Genomic DNA, 25,294 nt, shown 5'->3' on the forward strand with positions numbered 1-25,294 from the left:
ATCAAATATAATAGATTTATTACCATATGAAATATAACATACAATATAACTCATACACTATTTAATAAATAATGTAGTTAATACAGTGTGCAATATGATAAATGATATAGTTAATATATTGAATACAGTGACATTTAATACAGTGTAAATTAATGTTGTAATCGGGATTCAACCCAACAGCCATGCTCTCATTCCCTCCTCTGAAACCCTAACCTCTGAACCCTAACCTCTGTAACCTCTCTATCCCCTAACCCAGTCTACACCAGTCCAGTGGTTTAAAGCCCTGAGAGGACACTCTGACTAGGGCTTCTGATGTCACCAGTCCTTCTCTTCTTGTGGTGATGATGTCACGTCCTGTAGTGATGATGTCACATCCTGTAGTGATGATATCACGCCATGTAGTGATGATGTCACGTCCTGTAGTGAGGATGTCATGGCATGTAGTGATGATGTCACATCCTGTAGTGATGAGAAAACAATGAAAACAAGCAAGCATCCCAGAAAAGTGCTGAAATAGACCATGTTAACATATGTTGCTTAAGAAACAAGGTTCATGAAGTCAATAACTTGCTAGGAGCAGATGACATTCATATTCTGACCATCTCTGAAACTCACTTAGATAACACCTTTGATGATACAGTGGTAGCAATACATGGTTATCACATCTACCGAAAAGACAGAAATGCCAAAGGTGGAGGTGTTTCTGTTTATATTCAGAACCACTTTACTGTAAAGATTAGAGAGGATCTCATGTTAAATACTGTTGTAGTAATATGGCTACAGGTTCATCTGCCTCACCTAAAGCCCATTCTGGAGGGAAGCTGCTATAGACAGTCAGTATCTGGATAATGTTAAATACTGTTGTAGTAATATGGCTACAGGTTCATCTGCCTCACCTAAAGCCCATTCTGGTGGGAAGCTGCTATAGACCACCAAGTGTTAACAGTCAGTATCTGGATAATGTTAAATACTGTTGAAGTAATATGGCTACAGGTTCATCTGCCTCACCTAAAGCCCATTCTGGAGGGAAGCTGCTATAGACAGTCAGTATCTGGATAATGTTAAATACTGTTGAAGTAATATGGCTACAGGTTCATCTGCCTCACCTAAAGCCCATTCTGGTGGGAAGCTGCTATAGACCACAAAGTGTTAACAGTCAGTATCTGGATAACGTGTGTGAAATGCTTGATAATATATGTGATATCAAAAGAGAGGTATATTTTCTGGGTGATTTAAATATTGACTGGCTTTCATCAAGCTGCCCAGTCAAGAAAAAGCTGTGCCTGCAACCTGGTTCAGGTTATCAGTCAACCTACCAGGGTCGTTACAAACAGCACAGGAATTAAATCATCAACATGTATTGATCACATCTTAAAACTAATGCTGCAGAAATGAGCTTGAAACCAGTATACAAATCCATCGGATGTAGTGATCACAATATAGTGGCCACGTCTAGGAAAACCAAAGTCCCAAAGGCTGGGCCTAATATAGTGTATAAGAGGTCAGGCTGGGCCTAATATAGTGTATAAGAGGTCAGGCTGGGCCTAATATAGTGTATAAGAGGACAGGCTGGGCCTAATATAGTGTATAAGAGGTCAGGCTGGGCCTAATATAGTGTATAAGAGGTCAGGCTGGGCCTAATATAGTGTATAAGAGGTCAGGCTGGGCCTAATATAGTGTATAAGAGGTCAGGCTGGGCCTAATATAGTGTATAAGAGGTCAGGCTGGGCCTAATATAGTGTATAAGAGGTCAGGCTGGGCCTAATATAGTGTATAAGAGGTCAGGCTGGGCCTAATATAGTGTATAAGAGGACAGGCTGGGCCTAATATAGTGTATAAGAGGTCAGGCTGGGCCTAATATAGTGTATAAGAGGTCAGGCTGGGCCTAATATAGTGTATAAGAGGTCAGGCTGGGCCTAATATAGTGTATAAGAGGTCAGGCTGGGCCTAATATAGTGTATAAGAGGTCAGGCTGGGCCTAATATAGTGTATAAGAGGTCAGGCTGGGCCTAATATAGTGTATAAGAGGTCAGGCTGGGCCTAATATAGTGTATAAGAGGTCAGGCTGGGCCTAATATAGTGTATAAGAGGTCAGGCTGGGCCTAATATAGAGTATAAGAGGTCAGGCTGGGCCTAATATAGAGTATAAGAGGCCAGGCTGGGCCTAATATAGTGTATAAGAGGTCAGGCTGGGCCTAATATAGTGTATAAGAGGTCAGGCTGGGCCTAATATAGTGTATAAGAGGTCAGGCTGGGCCTAATATAGTGTATAAGAGGTCAGGCTGGGCCTAATATAGTGTATAAGAGGTCAGGCTGGGCCTAATATAGTGTATAAGAGGTCAGGCTGGGCCTAATATAGAGTATAAGAGGTCAGGCTGGGCCTAATATAGTGTATAAGAGGTAACGCTGGGCCTAATATAGTGTATAAGAGGTCAGGCTGGGCCTAATATAGTGTATAAGAGGTCAGGCTGGGCCTAATATAGTGTATAAGAGGTCAGGCTGGGCCTAATATAGTGTATAAGAGGTCAGGCTGGGCCTAATATAGTGTATAAGAGGTCAGGCTGGGCCTAATATAGTGTATAAGAGGTCAGGCTGGGCCTAATATAGAGTATAAGAGGCCAGGCTGGGCCTAATATAGTGTATAAGAGGTAACGCTGGGCCTAATATAGTGTATAAGAGGTCAGGCTGGGCCTAATATAGAGTATAAGAGGTCAGGCTGGGCCTAATATAGTGTATAAGAGGTCAGGCTGGGCCTAATATAGAGTATAAGAGGTCAGGCTGGGCCTAATATAGTGTATAAGAGGTCAGGCTGGGCCTAATATAGTGTATAAGAGGTCAGGCTGGGCCTAATATAGTGTATAAGAGGTCAGGCTGGGCCTAATATAGTGTATAAGAGGTCAGGCTGGGCCTAATATAGTGTATAAGAGGTCAGGCTGGGCCTAATATAGTGTATAAGAGGACAGGCTGGGCCTAATAAGAGTGTATAAGAGGTCAGGCTGGGCCTAATATAGTGTATAAGAGGACAGGCTGGGCCTAATATAGTGTATAAGAGGACAGGCTGGGCCTAATAAGAGTGTATAAGAGGTCAGGCTGGGCCTAATATAGTGTATAAGAGGTCAGGATGGGCCTAATATAGTGTATAAGAGGTCAGGCTGGGCCTAATATAGTGTATAAGAGGTCAGGCTGGGCCTAATATAGAGTATAAGAGGTCAGGCTGGGCCTAATATAGTGTATAAGAGGTCAGGCTGGGCCTAATATAGTGTATAAGAGGTCAGGCTGGGCCTAATATAGTGTATAAGAGGTCAGGCTGGGCCTAATATAGTGTATAAGAGGTCAGGATGGGCCTAATATAGTGTATAAGAGGTCAGGATGGGCCTAATATAGTGTATAAGAGGTCAGGATGGGCCTAATATAGTGTATAAGAGGTCAGGATGGGCCTAATATAGTGTATAAGAGGTCAGGCTGGGCCTAATATAGTGTATAAGAGGTCAGGCTGGGCCTAATATAGTGTATAAGAGGTCAGGCTGGGCCTAATATAGTGTATAAGAGGTCAGGCTGGGCCTAATATAGTGTATAAGAGGTCAGGCTGGGCCTAATATAGTGTATAAGAGGACAGGCTGGGCCTAATATAGTGTATAAGAGGTCAGGCTGGGCCTAATATAGTGTATAAGAGGACAGGCTGGGCCTAATATAGTGTATAAGAGGTCAGGCTGGGCCTAATATAGTGTATAAGAGGTCAGGCTGGGCCTAATATAGTGTATAAGAGGTCAGGATGGGCCTAATATAGTGTATAAGAGGTCAGGCTGGGCCTAATATAGTGTATAAGAGGTCAGGCTGGGCCTAATATAGTGTATAAGAGGTCAGGCTGGGCCTAATATAGTGTATAAGAGGACAGGCTGGGCCTAATATAGTGTATAAGAGGTCAGGCTGGGCCTAATATAGTGTATAAGAGGTCAGGCTGGGCCTAATATAGTGTATAAGAGGTCAGGCTGGGCCTAATATAGTGTATAAGAGGTCAGGCTGGGCCTAATATAGTGTATAAGAGGTCAGGATGGGCCTAATATAGTGTATAAGAGGTCAGGCTGGGCCTAATATAGTGTATAAGAGGACAGGCTGGGCCTAATATAGTGTATAAGAGGTCAGGCTGGGCCTAATATAGTGTATAAGAGGTCAGGCTGGGCCTAATATAGTGTATAAGAGGTCAGGCTGGGCCTAATATAGTGTATAAGAGGACAGGCTGGGCCTAATATAGTGTATAAGAGGTCAGGCTGGGCCTAATATAGTGTATAAGAGGACAGGCTGGGCCTAATATAGTGTATAAGAGGTCAGGCTGGGCCTAATATAGTGTATAAGAGGTCAGGCTGGGCCTAATATAGTGTATAAGAGGTCAGGCTGGGTTTAATATAGTGTATAAGAGGTCAGGCTGGGCCTAATATAGTGTATAAGAGGACAGGCTGGGCCTAATATAGTGTATAAGAGGTCAGGATGGGCCTAATATAGTGTATAAGAGGTCAGGATGGGCCTAATATAGTGTATAAGAGGTCAGGCTGGGCCTAATATAGTGTATAAGAGGTCAGGCTGGGCCTAATATAGTGTATAAGAGGTCAGGCTGGGCCTAATATAGTGTATAAGAGGTCAGGCTGGGCCTAATATAGTGTATAAGAGGACAGGCTGGGCCTAATATAGTGTATAAGAGGTCAGGCTGGGCCTAATATAGTGTATAAGAGGACAGGCTGGGCCTAATATAGTGTATAAGAGGTCAGGCTGGGCCTAATATAGTGTATAAGAGGTCAGGCTGGGCCTAATATAGTGTATAAGAGGTCAGGCTGGGCCTAATATAGTGTATAAGAGGTCAGGCTGGGCCTAATATAGTGTATAAGAGGACAGGCTGGGCCTAATATAGTGTATAAGTGGTCAGGCTGGGCCTAATATAGTGTATAAGAGGTCAGGCTGGGCCTAATATAGTATATAAGAGGACAGGCTGGGCCTAATATAGTGTATAAGAGGTCAGGCTGGGCCTAATATAGTGTATAAGAGGTCAGGCTGGGCCTAATATAGTGTATAAGAGGTCATACAATACTTTTTGTAGTGATTCCTATATTGTGGATGTAAAGAATATGGTCCGTGATGTGTAATGAGGAGCAAACAGACACTTGACGCATTTATCCCATTTCTAATAAGCACCCATTAACCTGTTACTCCTACCCCTACTTTGCACCCATTAACCTGTTACTCCTACCCCCTACTTTGCACCCATTAACCTGTTACTCCTACCCCCTACTTTTTCGAACATTCTGTTAAAAATCGCGCAACATTTCAGCGCCCTGCTACTCGTGCCAGGAATATAGTATATGCATATGATTAGTATGTGTGGATAGAAAACACTCAGACGTTTATAAAACTGGTTAAATCACGGCAGAACGTGCGTTTCATCGAAAAGTGCAGGAAAATCTGATCACTGAAAATGGGAAAATATATCCATGCGCCACTTCAACCAATTGTTAAACGTGAACCACATTAAATGGGGCCGAGGTTGCAGTACCTACAGCTTCCACACGATGTCAACAGTCTTGTCATTTGCCTACGATTTGTTTCTTGGTCAAACGGACACGAGGCAGCGCAGTTCTTCCGGTCTCCGACCGGAGATTTACCCGGACATTATTTCCAGACGTACAGCTATAGAATATACATCGCCTCGTGATCAATTTGATCGCTTATTAACGTTTACTAATACCTAAAGTTGCATTACAAAAGTATTTCGAAGTGTTTTGTGAAAGTTTATCGTCAACTTTTTTAATTTAAAACAATGACATTACGTTATGAAACGCTATTTTTTTCCTTGATCACACAGTCTTCAAAGATCGATATCTATTCTATATATGGACCGATTTAATTGAAAAAAAAGACCCAATAGTGATGTTTATGGGACATCTAGGAGTGCCAACAAAGAAGATGGTCAAAGGTAATGAATGTTTTATATTTTATTTGTGTGTTTTGTGTAGCGCCGACTATGCTAATTATTTCGTTTACGTCCCCTGCGGGTCTTTTGGGGTGTTACATGCTATCAGATAATAGCTTCTCATGCTTTCGCCGAAAAGCATTTTAAAAATCTGACTTGTTGCCTGGATTCACAACGAGTGTAGCTTTAATTCAATACCCTGCATGTGTATTTTAATGAAAGTTTGAGTTTTAACGAGTGCTATTAGCATTTAGCGTAGCGCATTTGCATTTCCAGATGTCTAGATGGGACGCCTGCGTGTCGGGTAGGAGCAAGAGGTTAAGAAAATTACTGTAAAAACTACATGGAACTCTATTCCACAGTACTACATAGAGACATGACTACATGGAACTCTATTCCACAGTACTACATAGAGCCATGACTACATGGAACTCTATTCCACAGTACTACATAGAGACATGACTACATGGAACTCTATTCCACAGTACTACATAGAGCCATGATTACATGGAATTCTATTCCACAGGACTACATAGAAACATGACTACATGGAACTCTATTCCACAGTACTACATAGAGCCATGACGACATGGAACTCTATTCCACAGTACTACATAGAGCCATGACTACATGGGATTCTATTCCACATCAGGTAACAATAGAATCAGATATATAATATAATAACATAATAAACCCCAGGAAGAGTAGCTGCTGCCTTGGCAGGAACTAATGGGGATCCATAATAAACCCCAGGAAGAGTAGCTGCTGCCTTGGCAGGAACTAATGGGGATCCATAATAAACCCCAGGAAGAGTAGCTGCTGCCTTGGCAGGAACTAATGGGGATCCATAATAAACCCCAGGAAGAGTAGCTGCTGCCTTGGCAGGAACTAATGGGGATCCATAATAAACCCCAGGAAGAGTAGCTGCTGCCTTGGCAGGAACTAATGGGGATCCATAATAAACCCCAGGAAGAGTAGCTGCTGCCTTGGCAGGAACTAATGGGGATCCATAATAAACCCCAGGAAGAGTAGCTGCTGCCTTGGCAGGAACTCATGGGGATCCATAATAAACCCCAGGAAGAGTAGCTGCTGCCTTGGCAGGAACTAATGGGGATCCATAATAAACCCCAGGAAGAGTAGCTGCTGCCTTGGCAGGAACTAATGGGGATCCATAATAAACCCCAGGAAGAGTAGCTGATGCCTTGGCAGGAACTCATGGGGATCCATAATAAACCCCAGGAAGAGTAGCTGCTGCCTTGGCAGGAACTAATGAGGATCCATAATAAACCCCAGGAAGAGTAGCTGCTGCCTTGGCAGGAACTAATGGGGATCCATAATAAACCCCAGGAAGAGTAGCTGCTGCCTTGGCAGGAACCAATGGGGATCCATAATAAATACAAATCATGTCATGTAGTGATGATGTCACTTCTTGTAGTGATGATGTCACCTGGTGTGTTTGTGGAGGTGGGCGTGGCAGAGCGGGCAGGAGTGATGAGCGTCCTGGAACCCTGCGACCAGGAACGGGATCAGACAGCATCCGCAGATGAACCTGTACACACACACACACACACACACACACACACACACACACACACACACACACACACACACACACACACACACACACACACACACACACACACACACACACACTTGCTATGAGTATCAGCAGGCCACACATGCAGCCACGCCAGGTGTGTGTTACCCCATGAGTATCAGCAGGTGTGTGTCTGTGTTACCCCATGAGTATCAGCAGGTGTGTATTACCCCATGAGTATCAGCAGGTGTGTATTACCCCATGAGTATCAGCAGGTGTGTATTACCCCATGAGTATCAGCAGGTGTGTGTTACCCCATGAGTATCAGCAGGTGTATGTTACCCCATGAGTATCAACAGGTGTGTATTACCCCATGAGTATCAGCAGGTGTGTATTACCCCATGAGTATCAGCAGGTGTGTGTTACCCCATGAGTATCAACAGGTGTGTGTCTGTATTACCCCATGAGTATCAGCAGGTGTGTATTACCCCATGAGTGTCAGCAGGTGTGTGTTACCCCATGAGTATCAGCAGGTGTGTATTACCCCATGAGTATCAGCAGGTGTGTGTCTGTATTACCCCATGAGTATCAACAGGTGTGTGTTACCCCATGAGTATCAGCAGGTGTGTGTTACCCCATGAGTATCAACAGGTGTGTGTTACCCCATGAGTATCAGCAGGTGTGTGTTACCCCATGAGTGTCAGCAGGTGTGTATTACCCCATGAGTATCAGCAGGTGTGTATTACCCCATGAGTATCAACAGGTGTGTATTACCCCATGAGTATCAGCAGGTGTGTATTACCCCATGAGTATCAGCAGGTGTGTGTTACCCCATGAGTATCAGCAGGTGTGTATTACCCCATGAGTGTCAGCAGGTGTGTGTTACCCCATGAGTATCAGCAGGTGTGTGTTACCCCATGAGTATCAACAGGTGTGTGTTACCCCATGAGTATCAGCAGGTGTGTGTTACCCCATGAGTATCAGCAGGTGTGTGTTACCCCATGAGTATCAGCAGGTGTGTATTACCCCATGAGTATCAGCAGGTGTGTGTTACCCCATGAGTATCAGCAGGTGTGTGTTACCCCATGAGTATCAGCAGGTGTGTATTACCCCATGAGTATCAGCAGGTGTGTATTACCCCATGAGTATCAGCAGGTGTGTATTACCCCATGAGTATCAGCAGGTGTGTGTTACCCCATGAGTATCAGCAGGTGTGTATTACCCCATGAGTATCAGCAGGTGTGTGTTACCCCATGAGTATCAGCAGGTGTGTGTTACCCCATGAGTATCAGCAGTGTGTGTTACCCCCCATGAGTATCAGCAGGTGTGTATTACCCCATGAGTATCAGCAGGTGTGTGTTACCCCATGAGTATCAGCAGGTGTGTGTTACCCCATGAGTATCAGCAGGTGTGTGTTACCCCATGAGTATCAGCAGGTGTGTATTACCCCATGAGTATCAGCAGGTGTGTGTTACCCCATGAGTATCAGCAGGTGTGTGTCTGTATTACCCCATGAGTATCAGCAGGTGTGTGTTACCCCATGAGTATCAGCAGGTGTGTGTTACCCCATGAGTATCAGCAGGTGTGTATTACCCCATGAGTATCAGCAGGTGTGTATTACCCCATGAGTATCAGCAGGTGTGTGTTATCCCATGAGTATCAGCAGGTGTGTATTACCCCATGAGTATCAGCAGGTGTGTGTTACCCCATGAGTATCAGCAGGTGTGTATTACCCCATGAGTATCAGCAGGTGTGTGTTACCCCATGAGTATCAGCAGGTGTGTGTTACCCCATGAGTATCAGCAGGTGTGTATTACCCCATGAGTATCAGCAGGTGTATGTTACCCCATGAGTATCAGCAGGTGTGTGTTACCCCATGAGTGTCAGCAGGTGTGTGTTACCCCATGAGTATCAGCAGGTGTGTGTTACCCCATGAGTATCAGCAGGTGTGTATTACCCCATGAGTATCAGCAGGTGTGTATTACCCCATGAGTATCAGCAGGTGTGTGTTACCCCATGAGTGTCAGCAGGTGTGTGTTACCCCATGAGTATCAGCAGGTGTGTGTTACCCCATGAGTATCAGCAGGTGTGTATTACCCCATGAGTATCAGCAGGTGTGTGTTACCCCATGAGTATCAGCAGGTGTGTGTTACCCCATGAGTATCAGCAGGTGTGTGTTACCCCATGAGTATCAGCAGGTGTGTATTACCCCATGAGTATCAGCAGGTGTGTGTTACCCCATGAGTATCAACAGGTGTGTATTACCCCATGAGTATCAGCAGGTGTGTGTCTGTGTTACCCCATGAGTATCAGCAGGTGTGTGTTACCCCATGAGTATCAGCAGGTGTGTGTTACCCCATGAGTATCAGCAGGTGTGTGTTACCCCATGAGTATCAGCAGGTGTGTATTACCCCATGAGTATCAGCAGGTGTGTGTTACCCCATGAGTATCAGCAGGTGTGTGTTACCCCATGAGTATCAGCAGGTGTGTGTTACCCCATGAGTATCAGCAGGTGTGTGTTACCCCATGAGTATCAGCAGGTGTGTATTACCCCATGAGTATCAGCAGGTGTGTGTTACCCCATGAGTATCAGCAGGTGTGTGTTACCCCATGAGTATCAACAGGTGTGTGTTACCCCATGAGTATCAACAGGTGTGTGTTACCCCATGAGTATCAGCAGGTGTGTGTTACCCCATGAGTATCAACAGGTGTGTGTTACCCCATGAGTATCAGCAGGTGTGTATTACCCCATGAGTATCAGCAGGTGTGTATTACCCCATCAGTATCAGCAGGTGTGGTGTGTGTTACCCCATGAGTATCAGCAGGTGTGGTGTGTGTTACCCCATGAGTATCAGCAGGTGTGTGTTACCCCATGAGTATCAGCAGGTGTGTGTCTGTGTTACCCCATGAGTATCAGCAGGTGTGTGTTACCCCATGAGTATCAGCAGGTCAGCAGGTGTGTTACCCCATGAGTATCAGCAGGTGTGTGTTACCCCATGAGTATCAGCAGGTGTGTGTTACCCCATGAGTATCAGCAGGTGTGTGTTACCCCATGAGTATCAGCAGGTGTGTATTACCCCATGAGTATCAGCAGGTGTGTGTTACCCCATGAGTATCAACAGGTGTGTATTACCCCATGAGTATCAGCAGGTGTGTGTTACCCCATGAGTATCAGCAGGTGTGTGTTACCCCATGAGTATCAGCAGGTGTGTGTTACCCCATGAGTATCAGCAGGTGTGTATTACCCCATGAGTATCAGCAGGTGTGTGTTACCCCATGAGTATCAGCAGGTGTGTATTACCCCATGAGTATCAGCAGGTGTGTGTTACCCCATGAGTATCAGCAGGTGTGTGTTACCCCATGAGTATCAGCAGGTGTGTGTTACCCCATGAGTATCAGCAGGTGTGTGTTACCCCATGAGTATCAGCAGGTGTGTGTTACCCCATGAGTATCAGCAGGTGTGTGTTACCCCATGAGTATCAGCAGGTGTGTGTTACCCCATGAGTATCAGCAGGTGTGTGTTACCCCATGAGTATCAGCAGGTGTGTATTACCCCATGAGTATCAGCAGGTGTGTGTTACCCCATGAGTATCAGCAGGTGTGTATTACCCCATGAGTATCAGTATCAGCATCAGCAGGTGTGTGTCTGTGTTACCCCATGAGTATCAGCAGGTGTGTGTTACCCCATGAGTATCAACAGGTGTGTGTTACCCCATGAGTATCAACAGGTGTGTGTTACCCCATGAGTATCAACAGGTGTGTGTTACCCCATGAGTATCAGCAGGTGTGTGTTACCCCATGAGTATCAGCAGGTGTGTGTTACCCCATGAGTATCAGCAGGTGTGTGTTACCCCATGAGTATCAGCAGGTGTGTATTACCCCATGAGTATCAACAGGTGTGTGTTACCCCATGAGTATCAGCAGGTGTGTATTACCCCATGAGTATCAGCAGGTGTGTATTACCCCATGAGTATCAGCAGGTGTGTGTTACCCCATGAGTATCAGCAGGTGTGTGTTACCCCATGAGTATCAGCAGGTGTGTGTTACCCCATGAGTATCAGCAGGTGTGTGTTACCCCATGAGTATCAGCAGTGTGTGTCTGTGTTACCCCATGAGTGTCAGCAGGTGTGTGTTACCCCATGAGTATCAGCAGGTGTGTGTTACCCCATGAGTGTCAGCAGGTGTGTGTTACCCCATGAGTGTCAGCAGGTGTGTGTTACCCCATGAGTATCAGCAGGTGTGTGTTACCCCATGAGTATCAGCAGGTGTGTGTTACCCCATGAGTATCAGCAGGTGTGTATTACCCCATGAGTATCAGCAGGTGTGTTTTACCCCATGAGTATCAGCAGGTGTGTATTACCCCATGAGTATCAGCAGGTGTGTATTACCCCATGAGTATCAGCAGGTGTGTGTTACCCCATGAGTATCAGCAGGTGTGTTTTACCCCATGAGTATCAGCAGGTGTGTATTACCCCATGAGTATCAGCAGGTGTGTATTACCCCATGAGTATCAACAGGTGTGTATGTTACCCCATGAGTATCAGCAGGTGTGTATTACCCCATGAGTATCAGCAGGTGTGTATTACCCCATGAGTATCAGCAGGTGTGTGTTACCCCATGAGTATCAGCAGGTGTGTGTTACCCCATGAGTATCAGCAGGTGTGTGTTACCCCATGAGTATCAGCAGGTGTGTGTTACCCCATGAGTATCAGCAGGTGTGTGTTACCCCATGAGTATCAACAGGGTGTGTACCCCATTACCCCATGAGTATCAGCAGGTGTGTTTTTACCCCATGAGTATCAGCAGGTGTGTGTTACCCCATGAGTATCAGCAGGTGTGTGTTACCCCATGAGTATCAGCAGGTGTATTGTTACCCCATGAGTATCAGCAGGTGTGTGTTACCCCATGAGTATCAGCAGGTGTGTATTACCCCATGAGTATCAGCAGGTGTGTATTACCCCATGAGTATCAGCAGGTGTGTGTTACCCCATGAGTATCAGCAGGTGTGTGTTACCCCATGAGAGTGAGTCAACAGGTGTGTGTTACCCCATGAGTATCAGCAGGTGTGTATTACCCCATGAGTATCAGCAGGTGTGTGTTACCCCATGAGTATCAGCAGGTGTGTATTACCCCATGAGTATCAGCAGGTGTACCCCATGAGTTACCCCATGAGTATCAGCAGGTGTGTGTTACCCCATGAGTATCAGCAGGTGTGTGTTACCCCATGAGTATCAGCAGGTGTGTATTACCCCATGAGTATCAGCAGGTGTGTGTCTGTATTACCCCATGAGTATCAGCAGGTGTGTGTTACCCCATGAGTATCAGCAGGTGTGTGTTACCCCATGAGTATCAGCAGGTGTGTATTACCCCATGAGTATCAGCAGGTGTGTATTACCCCATGAGTATCAGCAGGTGTGTATTACCCCATGAGTGTCAGCAGGTGTGTGTTACCCCATGAGTATCAGCAGGTGTGTATTACCCCATGAGTACCCCAGTATCAGCAGGTGTGTGTTACCCCATGAGTATCAGCAGGTGTGTGTTACCCCATGAGTATCAGCAGGTGTGTATTACCCCATGAGTATCAGCAGGTGTGTGTTACCCCATGAGTATCAGCAGGTGTGTGTTTGTGTTACCCCATGAGTATCAACAGGTGTGTGTTACCCCATGAGTATCAGCAGGTGTGTGTTACCCCATGAGTATCAGCAGGTGTGTGTTACCCCATGAGTATCAGCAGGTGTGTGTCTGTGTTACCCCATGAGTATCAGCAGGTGTGTGTTACCCCATGAGTATCAGCAGGTGTGTATCTGTATTACCCCATGAGTATCAGCAGGTGTGTGTTACCCCATGAGTATCAGCAGGTGTGTGTTACCCCATGAGTATCAGCAGGTGTGTATTACCCCATGAGTATCAGCAGGTGTGTATTACCCCATGAGTATCAGCAGGTGTGTATTACCCCATGAGTATCAGCAGGTGTGTGTTACCCCATGAGTATCAGCAGGTGTGTATTACCCCATGAGTATCAGCAGGTGTGTGTTACCCCATGAGTATCAGCAGGTGTGTGTTACCCCATGAGTATCAGCAGGTGTGTATTACCCCATGAGTGTCAGCAGGTGTGTGTTACCCCATGAGTATCAGCAGGTGTGTGTTACCCCATGAGTATCAGCAGGTGTGTATTACCCCATGAGTATCAGCAGGTGTGTATTACCCCATGAGTATCAGCAGGTGTGTGTTACCCCATGAGTATCAGCAGGTGTGTGTTACCCCATGAGTATCAGCAGGTGTGTGTTACCCCATGAGTATCAGCAGGTGTGTGTTACCCCATGAGTATCAGCAGGTGTGTATTACCCCATGAGTATCAGCAGGTGTGTGTTACCCCCATGAGTATCAGCAGGTGTGTATTACCCCATGAGTATCAGCAGGTGTGTATTACCCCATGAGTATCAGCAGGTGTGTATTACCCCATGAGTATCAGCAGGTGTGTGTCAGGTGTGTATTACCCCATGAGTATCAGCAGGGTGTGTGTTACCCCATGAGTATCAGCAGGTGTGTGTCAGGTGTGTATTACCCCATGAGTATCAGCAGGTGTGTGTTACCCCATGAGTATCAGCAGGTGTGTGTTACCCCATGAGTATCAGCAGGTGTGTATTACCCCATGAGTATCAGCAGGTGTGTATTACCCCATGAGTATCAGCAGGTGTGTATTACCCCATGAGTGTCAACAGGTGTGTGTTACCCCATGAGTATCAGCAGGTGTGTATTACCCCATGAGTATCAGCAGGTGTGTGTTACCCCATGAGTATCAGCAGGTGTGTGTTACCCCATGAGTATCAGCAGGTGTGTATTACCCCATGAGTGTCAGCAGGTGTGTGTTACCCCCCATGAGTATCAGCAGGTGTGTGTTACCCCATGAGTATCAGCAGGTGTGTGTCATGAGTATCAGCAGGTGTGTATTACCCCATGAGTATCAGCAGGTGTGTGTTACCCCATGAGTATCAGCAGGTGTGTGTTACCCCATGAGTATCAGCAGGTGTGTGTTACCCCATGAGTATCAGCAGGTGTGTGTTACCCCATGAGTATCAGCAGGTGTGTGTTACCCCATGAGTATCAGCAGGTGTGTGTTACCCCATGAGTATCAGCAGGTGTGTATTACCCCATGAGTATCAGCAGGTGTGTATTACCCCATGAGTATCAGCAGGTGTGTATTACCCCATGAGTATCAGCAGGTGTGTGTTACCCCATGAGTATCAGCAGGTGTGTGTTACCCCCCATGAGTATCAGCAGGTGTGTGTGTATCAGCAGGTGTGTTACCCCATGAGTATCAGCAGGTGTGTGTTACCCCATGAGTATCAGCAGGTGTGTGTTACCCCATGAGTATCAGCAGGTGTGTGTACCCCATGAGTTACCCCATGAGTATCAGCAGGTGTGTATTACCCCATGAGTATCAGCAGGTGTGTATTACCCCATGAGTATCAGCAGGTGTGTGTTACCCCATGAGTATCAGCAGGTGTGTGTTACCCCATGAGTATCAGCAGGTGTGTGTTACCCCATGAGTATCAGCAGGTGTGTGTTACCCCATGAGTATCAGCAGGTGTGTGTCTGTGTTACCCCATGAGTATCAGCAGGTGTGTGTTACCCCATGAGTATCAGCAGGTGTGTATTACCCCATGAGTATCAGCAGGTGTGTGTTACCCCATGAGTATCAACAGGTGTGTGTTACCCCATGAGTATCAGCAGGTGTGTGTTACCCCATGAGTATCAGCAGGTGTGTGTTACCCCATGAGTATCAACAGGTGTGTGTTACCCCATGAGTATCAGCAGGTGTGTGTTACCCCATGAGTATCAGCAGGTGTGTGTTACCCCATGAGTATCAACAGGTGTGTGTTACCCCATGAGTATCAGCAGGTGTGTATTACCCCATGAGTATCAGCAGGTGTGTGTTACCCCATGAGTGTCAGCAGGTGTGTGTTACCCCATGAGTATCAGCAGGTGTGTGTTACCCCATGAGTATCAGCAGGTGTGTGTTACCCCATGAGTATCAGCAGGTGTGTGTTACCCCATGAGTGTCAGCAGGTGTGTATTACCCCATGAGTATCAGCAGGTGTGTGTTACCCCATGAGTATCAGCAGGTGTGTGTTACCCCATGAGTATCAGCAGGTGTGTGTTACCCCATGAGTATCAGCAGGTGTGTGTTACCCCATGAGTATCAGCAGGTGTGTGTTACCCCATGAGTATCAGCAGGTGTGTGTTACCCCATGAGTATCAGCAGGTGTGTGTTACCCCATGAGTGTCAGCAGGTGTGTGTTACCCCATGAGTATCAGCAGGTGTGTGTTACCCCATGAGTATCAGCAGGTGTGTTACCCCATGTCTGTGTTACCCCATGAGTATCAGCAGGTGTGTGTTACCCCATGAGTATCAGCAGGTGTGTGTTACCCCATGAGTATCAGCAGGTGTGTGTTACCCCATGAGTATCAGCAGGTGTGTGTTACCCCATGAGTATCAGCAGGTGTGTACCCCATGAGTTCACCCCATGAGTATCAGCAGGTGTGTGTTACCCCATGAGTATCAGCAGGTGTGTGTTACCCCATCAGTATCAGCAGGTGTGTGATACCCCATGAGTGTCAGCAGGTGTGTGTTACCCCATGAGTATCAGCAGGTGTGTGTTACCCCATGAGTGTCAGCAGGTGTGTGTTACCCCATGAGTATCAACAGGTGTGTGTTACCCCATGAGTATCAGCAGGTGTGTGTTACCCCATGAGTATCAGCAGGTGTGTGTTACCCCATGAGTATCAGCAGGTGTGTGTTACCCCATGAGTATCAGCAGGTGTGTGTTACCCCATCAGTATCAGCAGGTGTGTGTCTGTCAGCATTACCCCATGAGTATCAACAGGTGTGTGTTACCCCATCAGTATCAGCAGGTGTGTGTCTGTATTACCCCATGAGTATCAGCAGGTGTGTGTTACCCCATCAGTATCAGCAGGTGTGTGTTACCCCATGAGTATCAGCAGGTGTGTGTTACCCCATGAGTATCAGCAGGTGTGTGTTACCCCATGAGTATCAGCAGGTGTGTATTACCCCATGAGTATCAGCAGGTGTGTAGTATTACCCCATGAGTATCAGCAGGTGTGTGTTACCCCATGAGTATCAGCAGGTGTGTGTTACCCCATGAGTATCAGCAGGTGTGTGTTACCCCATGAGTATCAGCAGGTGTGTGTTACCCCATGAGTATCAGCAGGTGTGTGTCTGTATTACCCCATGAGTATCAGCAGGTGTGTGTTACCCCATGAGTATCAGCAGGTGTGTGTTACCCCATGAGTATCAGCAGGTGTGTGTTACCCCATGAGTATCAGCAGGTGTGTGTTACCCCATGAGTATCAGCAGGTGTGTGTTACCCCATGAGTATCAGCAGGTGTGTGTTACCCCATGAGTATCAGCAGGTGTGTGTTACCCCATGAGTATCAGCAGGTGTGTGTTACCCCATGAGTATCAGCAGGTGTGTGTTACCCCATGAGTATCAGCAGGTGTGTATTACCCCATGAGTATCAGCAGGTGTGTATTACCCCATGAGTATTACCCCATGAGTATCAGCAGGTGTGTGTTACCCCATGAGTGTCAGCAGGTGTGTGTTACCCCATGAGTATCAGCAGGTGTGTGTTACCCCATGAGTATCAGCAGGTGTGTGTTACCCCATGAGTATCAGCAGGTGTGTGTTACCCCATGAGTGTCAGCAGGTGTGTATTACCCCATGAGTATCAGCAGGTGTGTGTTACCCCATGAGTATCAGCAGGTGTGTGTTACCCCATGAGTATCAGCAGGTGTGTGTTACCCCATGAGTATCAGCAGGTGTGTGTTACCCCATGAGTATCAGCAGGTGTGTGTTACCCCATGAGTATCAGCAGGTGTGTGTTACATTTACATTTACATTTAAGTCATTTAGCAGTGTGCTCTTACCCCAGAGCGACTTACAAATTGGTGCATACACCTTATGACAACCAGTGGAACAGCCACTTGCATCTAAATCTTGTTGGGGGGGAGAAGGGGGTGAGAAGGATTACTTACCCTTACTTACCCTATCCTAGGTATTCCTTGAAGAGGTGGGGTTTCAGGTGTCTCCGGAAGGTGGTGATTGACTCCGCTGTCCTGGCGTCGTGAGGGAGTTTGTTCCACCATTGGGGGCCAGAGCAGCGAACAGTTTTGACTGGGCTGAGCGGGAACTGTACTTCCTCAGTGGTAGGGAGGCGAGCAGGCCAGAGGTGGATGAACGCAGTGCCCTTGTTTGGGTGTAGGGCCTGATCAGAGCCTGGAGGTACTGAGGTGCCGTTCCCCTCACAGCTCCGTGGCGAGCACCATGGTCTTGTAGCCCCATGAGTATCAGCAGGTGTGTGTTACCCCATGAGTGTCAGCAGGTGTGTGTTACCCCATGAGTATCAGCAGGTGTGTGTTACCCCATGAGTATCAGCAGGTGTGTGTCTGTGTTACCCCATGAGTATCAGCAGGTGTGTGTTACCCCATGAGTATCAGCAGGTGTGTGTTACCCCATGAGTATCAGCAGGTGTGTGTTACCCCATGAGTATCAACAGGTGTGTGTTACCCCATGAGTATCAGCAGGTGTGTGTTACCCCATGAGTATCAGCAGGTGTGTGTTACCCCATGAGTATCAACAGGTGTGTGTTACCCCATGAGTATCAGCAGGTGTGTGTTACCCCATGAGTATCAGCAGGTGTGTGTTACCCCATGAGTATCAGCAGGTGTGTGTTACCCCATGAGTATCAGCAGGTGTGTGTTACCCCATGAGTGTCAGCAGGTGTGTGTTACCCCATGAGTATCAACAGGTGTGTGTTACCCCATGAGTAGCAGCAGGTGTGTGTTACCCCATGAGTATCAGCAGGTGTGTGTTACCCCATGAGTATCAGCAGGTGTGTGTTACCCCATGAGTATCAGCAGGTGTGTGTTACCCCATCAGTATCAGCAGGTGTGTGTCTGTATTACCCCATGAGTATCAACAGGTGTGTGTTACCCCATCAGTATCAGCAGGTGTGTGTCTGTATTACCCCATGAGTATCAGCAGGTGTGTGTTACCCCATCAGTATCAGCAGGTGTGTGTTACCCCATCAGTATCAGCAGGTGTGTGTCTGTATTACCCCATGAGTATCAGCAGGTGTGTGTTACCCCATCAGTATCAGCAGGTGTGTGTCTGTATTACCCCATGAGTATCAGCAGGTGTGTGTTACCCCATGAGTATCAGCAGGTGTGTGTTACCCCATGAGTATCAGCAGGTGTGTATTACCCCATGAGTATCAGCAGGTGTGTGTTACCCCATGAGTATCAGCAGGTGTGTGTTACCCCATGAGTATCAGCAGGTGTGTGTTACCCCATGAGTATCAGCAGGTGTGTGTTACCCCATGAGTATCAGCAGGTGTGTGTTACCCCATGAGTATCAGCAGGTGTGTGTTACCCCATGAGTATCAGCAGGTGTGTGTTACCCCATGAGTATCAGCAGGTGTGTGTTACCCCATGAGTATCAGCAGGTGTGTGTTACCCCATGAGTATCAGCAGGTGTGTGTCTGTGTTACCCCATGAGTATCAGCAGGTGTGTGTTACCCCATGAGTATCAACAGGTGTGTGTTACCCCATGAGTATCAGCAGGTGTGTGTTACCCCATGAGTATCAGCAGGTGTGTGTTACCCCATGAGTATCAACAGGTGTGTGTTACCCCATCAGTATCAGCAGGTGTGTGTTACCCCATGAGTGTCAGCAGGTGTGTGTTACCCCATGAGTATCAGCAGGTGTGTGTTACCCCATGAGTGTCAGCAGGTGTGTGTTACCCCATGAGTATCAACAGGTGTGTGTTACCCCATGAGTATCAGCAGGTGTGTGTTACCCCATGAGTATCAGCAGGTGTGTGTTACCCCATGAGTATCAGCAGGTGTGTTACCCCATGAGTATCAGCAGGTGTGTGTTACCCCATCAGTATCAGCAGGTGTGTGTCTGTATTACCCCATGAGTATCAACAGGTGTGTGTTACCCCATCAGTATCAGCAGGTGTGTGTTACCCCATGAGTATCAGCAGGTGTGTTACCCCATGAGTATCAACAGGTGTGTATTACCCCATGAGTATCAGCAGGTGTGTGTCTGTATTACCCCATGAGTATCAGCAGGTGTGTGTTACCCCATCAGTATCAGCAGGTGTGTGTTACCCCATGAGTATCAGCAGGTGTGTGTTACCCCATGAGTATCAGCAGGTGTGTGTTACCCCATGAGTATCAACAGGTGTGTATTACCCCATGAGTATCAGCAGGTGTGTATTACCCCATGAGTATCAGCAGGTGTGTGTTACCCCATGAGTATCAGCAGGTGTGTGTTACCCCATGAGTGTCAGCAGGTGTGTGTTACCCCATGAGTATCAGCAGGTGTGTGTTACCCCATGAGTATCAGCAGGTGTGTGTCTGTATTACCCCATGAGTATCAGCAGGTGTGTGTTACCCCATGAGTATCAGCAGGTGTGTATTACCCCATGAGTATCAGCAGGTGTGTGTTACCCCATGAGTGTCAGCAGGTGTGTGTTACCCCATGAGTATCAACAGGTGTGTGTTACCCCATGAGTATCAGCAGGTGTGTGTTACCCCATGAGTATCAGCAGGTGTGTGTTACCCCATGAGTATCAACAGGTGTGTGTTACCCCATGAGTATCAGCAGGTGTGTGTTACCCCATGAGTATCAGCAGGTGTGTGTTACCCCATGAGTATCAACAGGTGTGTGTTACCCCATGAGTATCAGCAGGTGTGTGTTACCCCATGAGTATCAGCAGGTGTGTGTTACCCCATGAGTGTCAGCAGGTGTGTGTTACCCCATGAGTATCAGCAGGTGTGTGTTACCCCATGAGTATCAGCAGGTGTGTGTTACCCCATGAGTATCAGCAGGTGTGTGTTACCCCATGAGTGTCAGCAGGTGTGTATTACCCCATGAGTATCAGCAGGTGTGTGTTACCCCATGAGTATCAGCAGGTGTGTGTTACCCCATGAGTATCAGCAGGTGTGTGTTACCCCATGAGTATCAGCAGGTGTGTGTTACCCCATGAGTATCCATGAGTATCAGCAGGTGTGTGTTACCCCATGAGTATCAGCAGGTGTGTGTTACCCCATGAGTATCAGCAGGTGTGTGTTACCCCATGAGTATCAGCAGGTGTGTGTTACCCCATGAGTATCAGCAGGTGTGTGTTACCCCATGAGTATCAGCAGGTGTGTGTCTGTGTTACCCCATGAGTATCAGCAGGTGTGTGTTACCCCATGAGTATCAGCAGGTGTGTGTTACCCCATGAGTATCAGCAGGTGTGTGTTACCCCATGAGTATCAACAGGTGTGTGTTACCCCATGAGTATCAGCAGGTGTGTGTTACCCCATGAGTATCAGCAGGTGTGTGTTACCCCATGAGTATCAGCAGGTGTGTGTTACCCCATGAGTATCAGCAGGTGTGTGTTACCCCATGAGTGTCAGCAGGTGTGTGTTACCCCATGAGTATCAGCAGGTGTGTGTTACCCCATGAGTGTCAGCAGGTGTGTGTTACCCCATGAGTATCAGCAGGTGTGTGTTACCCCATGAGTATCAGCAGGTGTGTGTTACCCCATGAGTATCAGCAGGTGTGTGTTACCCCATGAGTATCAGCAGGTGTGTGTTACCCCATGAGTATCAGCAGGTGTGTGTTACCCCATCAGTATCAGCAGGTGTGTGTCTGTATTACCCCATGAGTATCAACAGGTGTGTGTTACCCCATCAGTATCAGCAGGTGTGTGTCTGTATCAGCAGGTACCCCATGAGTATCAGCAGGTGTGTGTTACCCCATCAGTATCAGCAGGTGTGTGTTACCCCATCAGTATCAGCAGGTGTGTGTCTGTATTACCCCATGAGTATCAGCAGGTGTGTGTTACCCCATCAGTATCAGCAGGTGTGTGTCTGTATTACCCCATGAGTATCAGCAGGTGTGTGTTACCCCATGAGTATCAGCAGGTGTGTGTTACCCCATGAGTATCAACAGGTGTGTATTACCCCATGAGTATCAGCAGGTGTGTGTTACCCCATGAGTATCAGCAGGTGTGTGTTACCCCATGAGTATCAACAGGTGTGTATTACCCCATGAGTATCAGCAGGTGTGTGTTACCCCATGAGTATCAGCAGGTGTGTATTACCCCATGAGTATCAGCAGGTGTGTGTTACCCCATGAGTATCAGCAGGTGTGTGTTACCCCATGAGTGTCAGCAGGTGTGTATTACCCCATGAGTATCAGCAGGTGTGTGTTACCCCATGAGTATCAGCAGGTGTGTGTTACCCCATGAGTATCAGCAGGTGTGTGTTACCCCATGAGTATCAACAGGTGTGTATTACCCCATGAGTGTCAGCAGGTGTGTATTACCCCATGAGTATCAGCAGGTGTGTGTTACCCCATGAGTATCAGCAGGTGTGTATTACCCCATGAGTATCAGCAGGTGTGTATTACCCCATGAGTATCAGCAGGTGTGTGTTACCCCAGGTGAGTGTCAGCAGGTGTGTGTTACCCCATGAGTATCAGCAGGTGTGTGTTACCCCATGAGTGTCAGCAGGTGTGTGTTACCCCATGAGTATCAGCAGGTGTGTGTTACCCCATGAGTATCAGCAGGTGTGTATTACCCCATGAGTATCAGCAGGTGTGTGTTACCCCATGAGTATCAGCAGGTGTGTGTTACCCCATGAGTATCAGCAGGTGTGTATTACCCCATGAGTATCAGCAGGTGTGTGTTACCCCATGAGTATCAGCAGGTGTGTATTACCCCATGAGTATCAGCAGGTGTGTGTTACCCCATGAGTATCAGCAGGTGTGTATTACCCCATGAGTATCAGCAGGTGTGTGTTACCCCATGAGTATCAGCAGGTGTGTATTACCCCATGAGTATCAGCAGGTGTGTGTCTGTGTTACCCCATGAGTATCAGCAGGTGTGTGTTACCCCATGAGTATCAGCAGGTGTGTATTACCCCATGAGTATCAGCAGGTGTGTATTACCCCATGAGTATCAGCAGGTGTGTATTACCCCATGAGTATCAGCAGGTGTGTGTTACCCCATGAGTATCAGCAGGTGTGTGTTACCCCATGAGTATCAGCAGGTGTGTGTTACCCCATGAGTATCAGCAGGTGTGTATTACCCCATGAGTATCAACAGGTGTGTGTTACCCCATGAGTATCAGCAGGTGTGTGTCTGTATTACCCCATGAGTATCAGCAGGTGTGTGTTACCCCATGAGTATCAGCAGGTGTGTATTACTCCATGAGTATCAGCAGGTGTGTATTACCCCATGAGTATCAGCAGGTGTGTGTTACCCCATGAGTATCAACAGGTGTGTATTACCCCATGAGTATCAACAGGTGTGTGTTACCCCATGAGTATCAGCAGGTGTATGTTACCCCATGAGTATCAACAGGTGTGTGTTACCCCATGAGTATCAGCAGGTGTGTGTTACCCCATGAGTATCAGCAGGTGTGTGTTACCCCATGAGTATCAGCAGGTGTGTGTTACCCCATGAGTATCAGCAGGTGTGTATTACCCCATGAGTATCAGCAGGTGTGTGTTACCCCATGAGTATCAGCAGGTGTGTATTACCCCATGAGTATCAGCAGGTGTGTGTTACCCCATGAGTATCAGCAGGTGTGTATTACCCCATGAGTATCAGCAGGTGTGTGTTACCCCATGAGTATCAGCAGGTGTGTGTTACCCCATGAGTATCAGCAGGTGTGTGTTACCCCATGAGTATCAGCAGGTGTGTGTTACCCCATGAGTATCAGCAGGTGTGTGTTACCCCATGAGTATCAGCAGGTGTATGTTACCCCATGAGTATCAGCAGGTGTGTGTTACCCCATGAGTATCAGCAGGTGTGTGTCTGTGTTACCCCATGAGTATCAGCAGGTGTGTGTTACCCCATGAGTATCAGCAGGTGTGTGTTACCCCATGAGTATCAGCAGGTGTGTGTTACCCCATGAGTATCAGCAGGTGTCTGTTACCCCATGAGTATCAGCAGGTGTGTGTTACCCCATGAGTATCAGCAGGTGTATGTTACCCCATGAGTATCAGCAGGTGTGTGTTACCCCATGAGTATCAGCAGGTGTGTGTTACCCCATGAGTATCAACAGGTGTGTGGTACCCCATGAGTGTCAGCAGGTGTGTGTTACCCCATGAGTATCAGCAGGTGTGTGTTACCCCATGAGTATCAGCAGGTGTGTGTTACCCCATGAGTATCAACAGGTGTGTGGTACCCCATGAGTGTCAGCAGGTGTGTGTTACCCCATGAGTATCAGCAGGTGTGTGGTACCCCATGAGTATCAGCAGGTGTGTGGTACCCCATGAGTGTCAGCAGGTGTGTTACCCCATGAGTGTCAGCAGGTGTGTGTTACCCCATGAGTATCAGCAGGTGTGTGGTACCCCATGAGTGTCAGCAGGTGTGTGTTACCCCATGAGTATCAGCAGGTGTGTGTTACCCCATGAGTATCAACAGGTGTGTGGTACCCCATGAGTGTCAGCAGGTGTGTGTTACCCCATGAGTATCAGCAGGTGTGTGGTACCCCATGAGTATCAGCAGGTGTGTATTACCCCATGAGTATCAACAGGTGTGTATTACCCCATGAGTATCAGCAGGTGTGTGTTACCCCATGAGTATCAGCAGGTGTGTGTTACCCCATGAGTATCAGCAGGTGTGTGTTACCCCATGAGTATCAGCAGGTGTGTGTTACCCCATGAGTATCAGCAGGTGTGTGTTACCCCATGAGTATCAGCAGGTGTGTGTTACCCCATGAGTGTCAGCAGGCCACACATGGCCCATGCAGCCACTCCAGGCCTGTTGGTGACGACCGTTGTGACGCGCTGATGACAGTTAGAACACTGTGTCATACAGGGGGCGTCGCCCATCGGACCCACAGCCTCTGATTGGATGATCACCACCGTCGGGGAATGCTGCTGCACTGTCTCCATGTTGACTGCTGACAGAGAGAGAGTTGTGATCAGAACCATGTCTATAGAACCATGTCTATAGAACCATGTCTATAGAACCATGTCTATAGAGAGTTGTGATCAGAACCATGTCTATAGAACCATGTCTATAGAGAGTTGTGATCAGAACCATGTCTATAGAACCATGTCTATAGAGAGTTGTGATCAGAACCATGTCTATAGAACCATGTCTATAGAACCATGTCTATAGAGAGTTGTGATCAGAACCATGTCTATAGAACCATGTCTATAGAACCATGTCTATAGAACCATGTCTATAGAGAGTTGTGATCAGAACCATGTCTATAGAACCATGTCTATAGAACCATGTCTATAGAGAGTTGTGATCAGAACCATGTCTATAGAGAGTTGTGATCAGAACCATGTCTATAGAACCATGTCTATAGAACCATGTCTATAGAGAGTTGTGATCAGAACCATGTCTATAGAACCATGTCTATAGAACCATGTCTATAGAGAGTTGTGATCAGAACCATGTCTATAGAGAGTTGTGATCAGAACCATGTCTATAGAGAGTTCTGATCAGAGCCAATTATATTTCACAACTTTCTAAATGGCTCTGGTTCTGATAGGTAGTTACTTTGTGTTGATTGGTAGAGGAAGAAGCCAGTCTGCTCCTGACTGGGTAGTGACTGCCTGGTGGGCGGAGTCAGGACAGGAAACGGGTCCGTCTGCATGGTGACTACAGAGACAACCAATCAGAGAGGAGAACACAAACGCACGCATGCAAATGCACACACACACACACACACACACACACACACACACACACACA

The 25,294-nt window shown here is 47.2% G+C and overlaps 1 protein-coding gene across 4 annotated transcripts in view; it reads right to left on the reverse strand.

Moving 5' to 3' along the window:
* The window catches only part of si:dkeyp-75b4.8 (lipopolysaccharide-induced tumor necrosis factor-alpha factor homolog), a 26,871-nt gene continuing 1,577 nt past the window's right edge, over positions 1 to 25,294 (reverse strand). For 2 of the 4 annotated variants that reach the window (XM_052509454.1, XM_052509453.1), the window contains exons 3-6: positions 25,100 to 25,201; positions 24,299 to 24,488; positions 7,407 to 7,508; positions 63 to 459 (exon numbers count right to left, since the gene is read on the reverse strand). In XM_052509454.1, the coding sequence (XP_052365414.1) occupies positions 453 to 459; positions 7,407 to 7,508; positions 24,299 to 24,488; positions 25,100 to 25,201 (401 nt within the window). In that variant the 3' untranslated portion in view covers positions 63 to 452. Of the gene's footprint in view, positions 460 to 7,406; positions 7,509 to 24,298; positions 24,489 to 25,099; positions 25,202 to 25,294 lie in introns of all 4 variants that reach the window. The other 2 variants (XM_052509456.1, XM_052509455.1) reach the window with 2 other exon arrangements.

The sequence above is a fragment of the Oncorhynchus keta genome, unplaced genomic scaffold (assembly GCF_023373465.1).
Source record: "Oncorhynchus keta strain PuntledgeMale-10-30-2019 unplaced genomic scaffold, Oket_V2 Un_contig_4633_pilon_pilon, whole genome shotgun sequence".
In the NCBI taxonomy this organism is placed as follows: domain Eukaryota; kingdom Metazoa; phylum Chordata; class Actinopteri; order Salmoniformes; family Salmonidae; genus Oncorhynchus; species Oncorhynchus keta.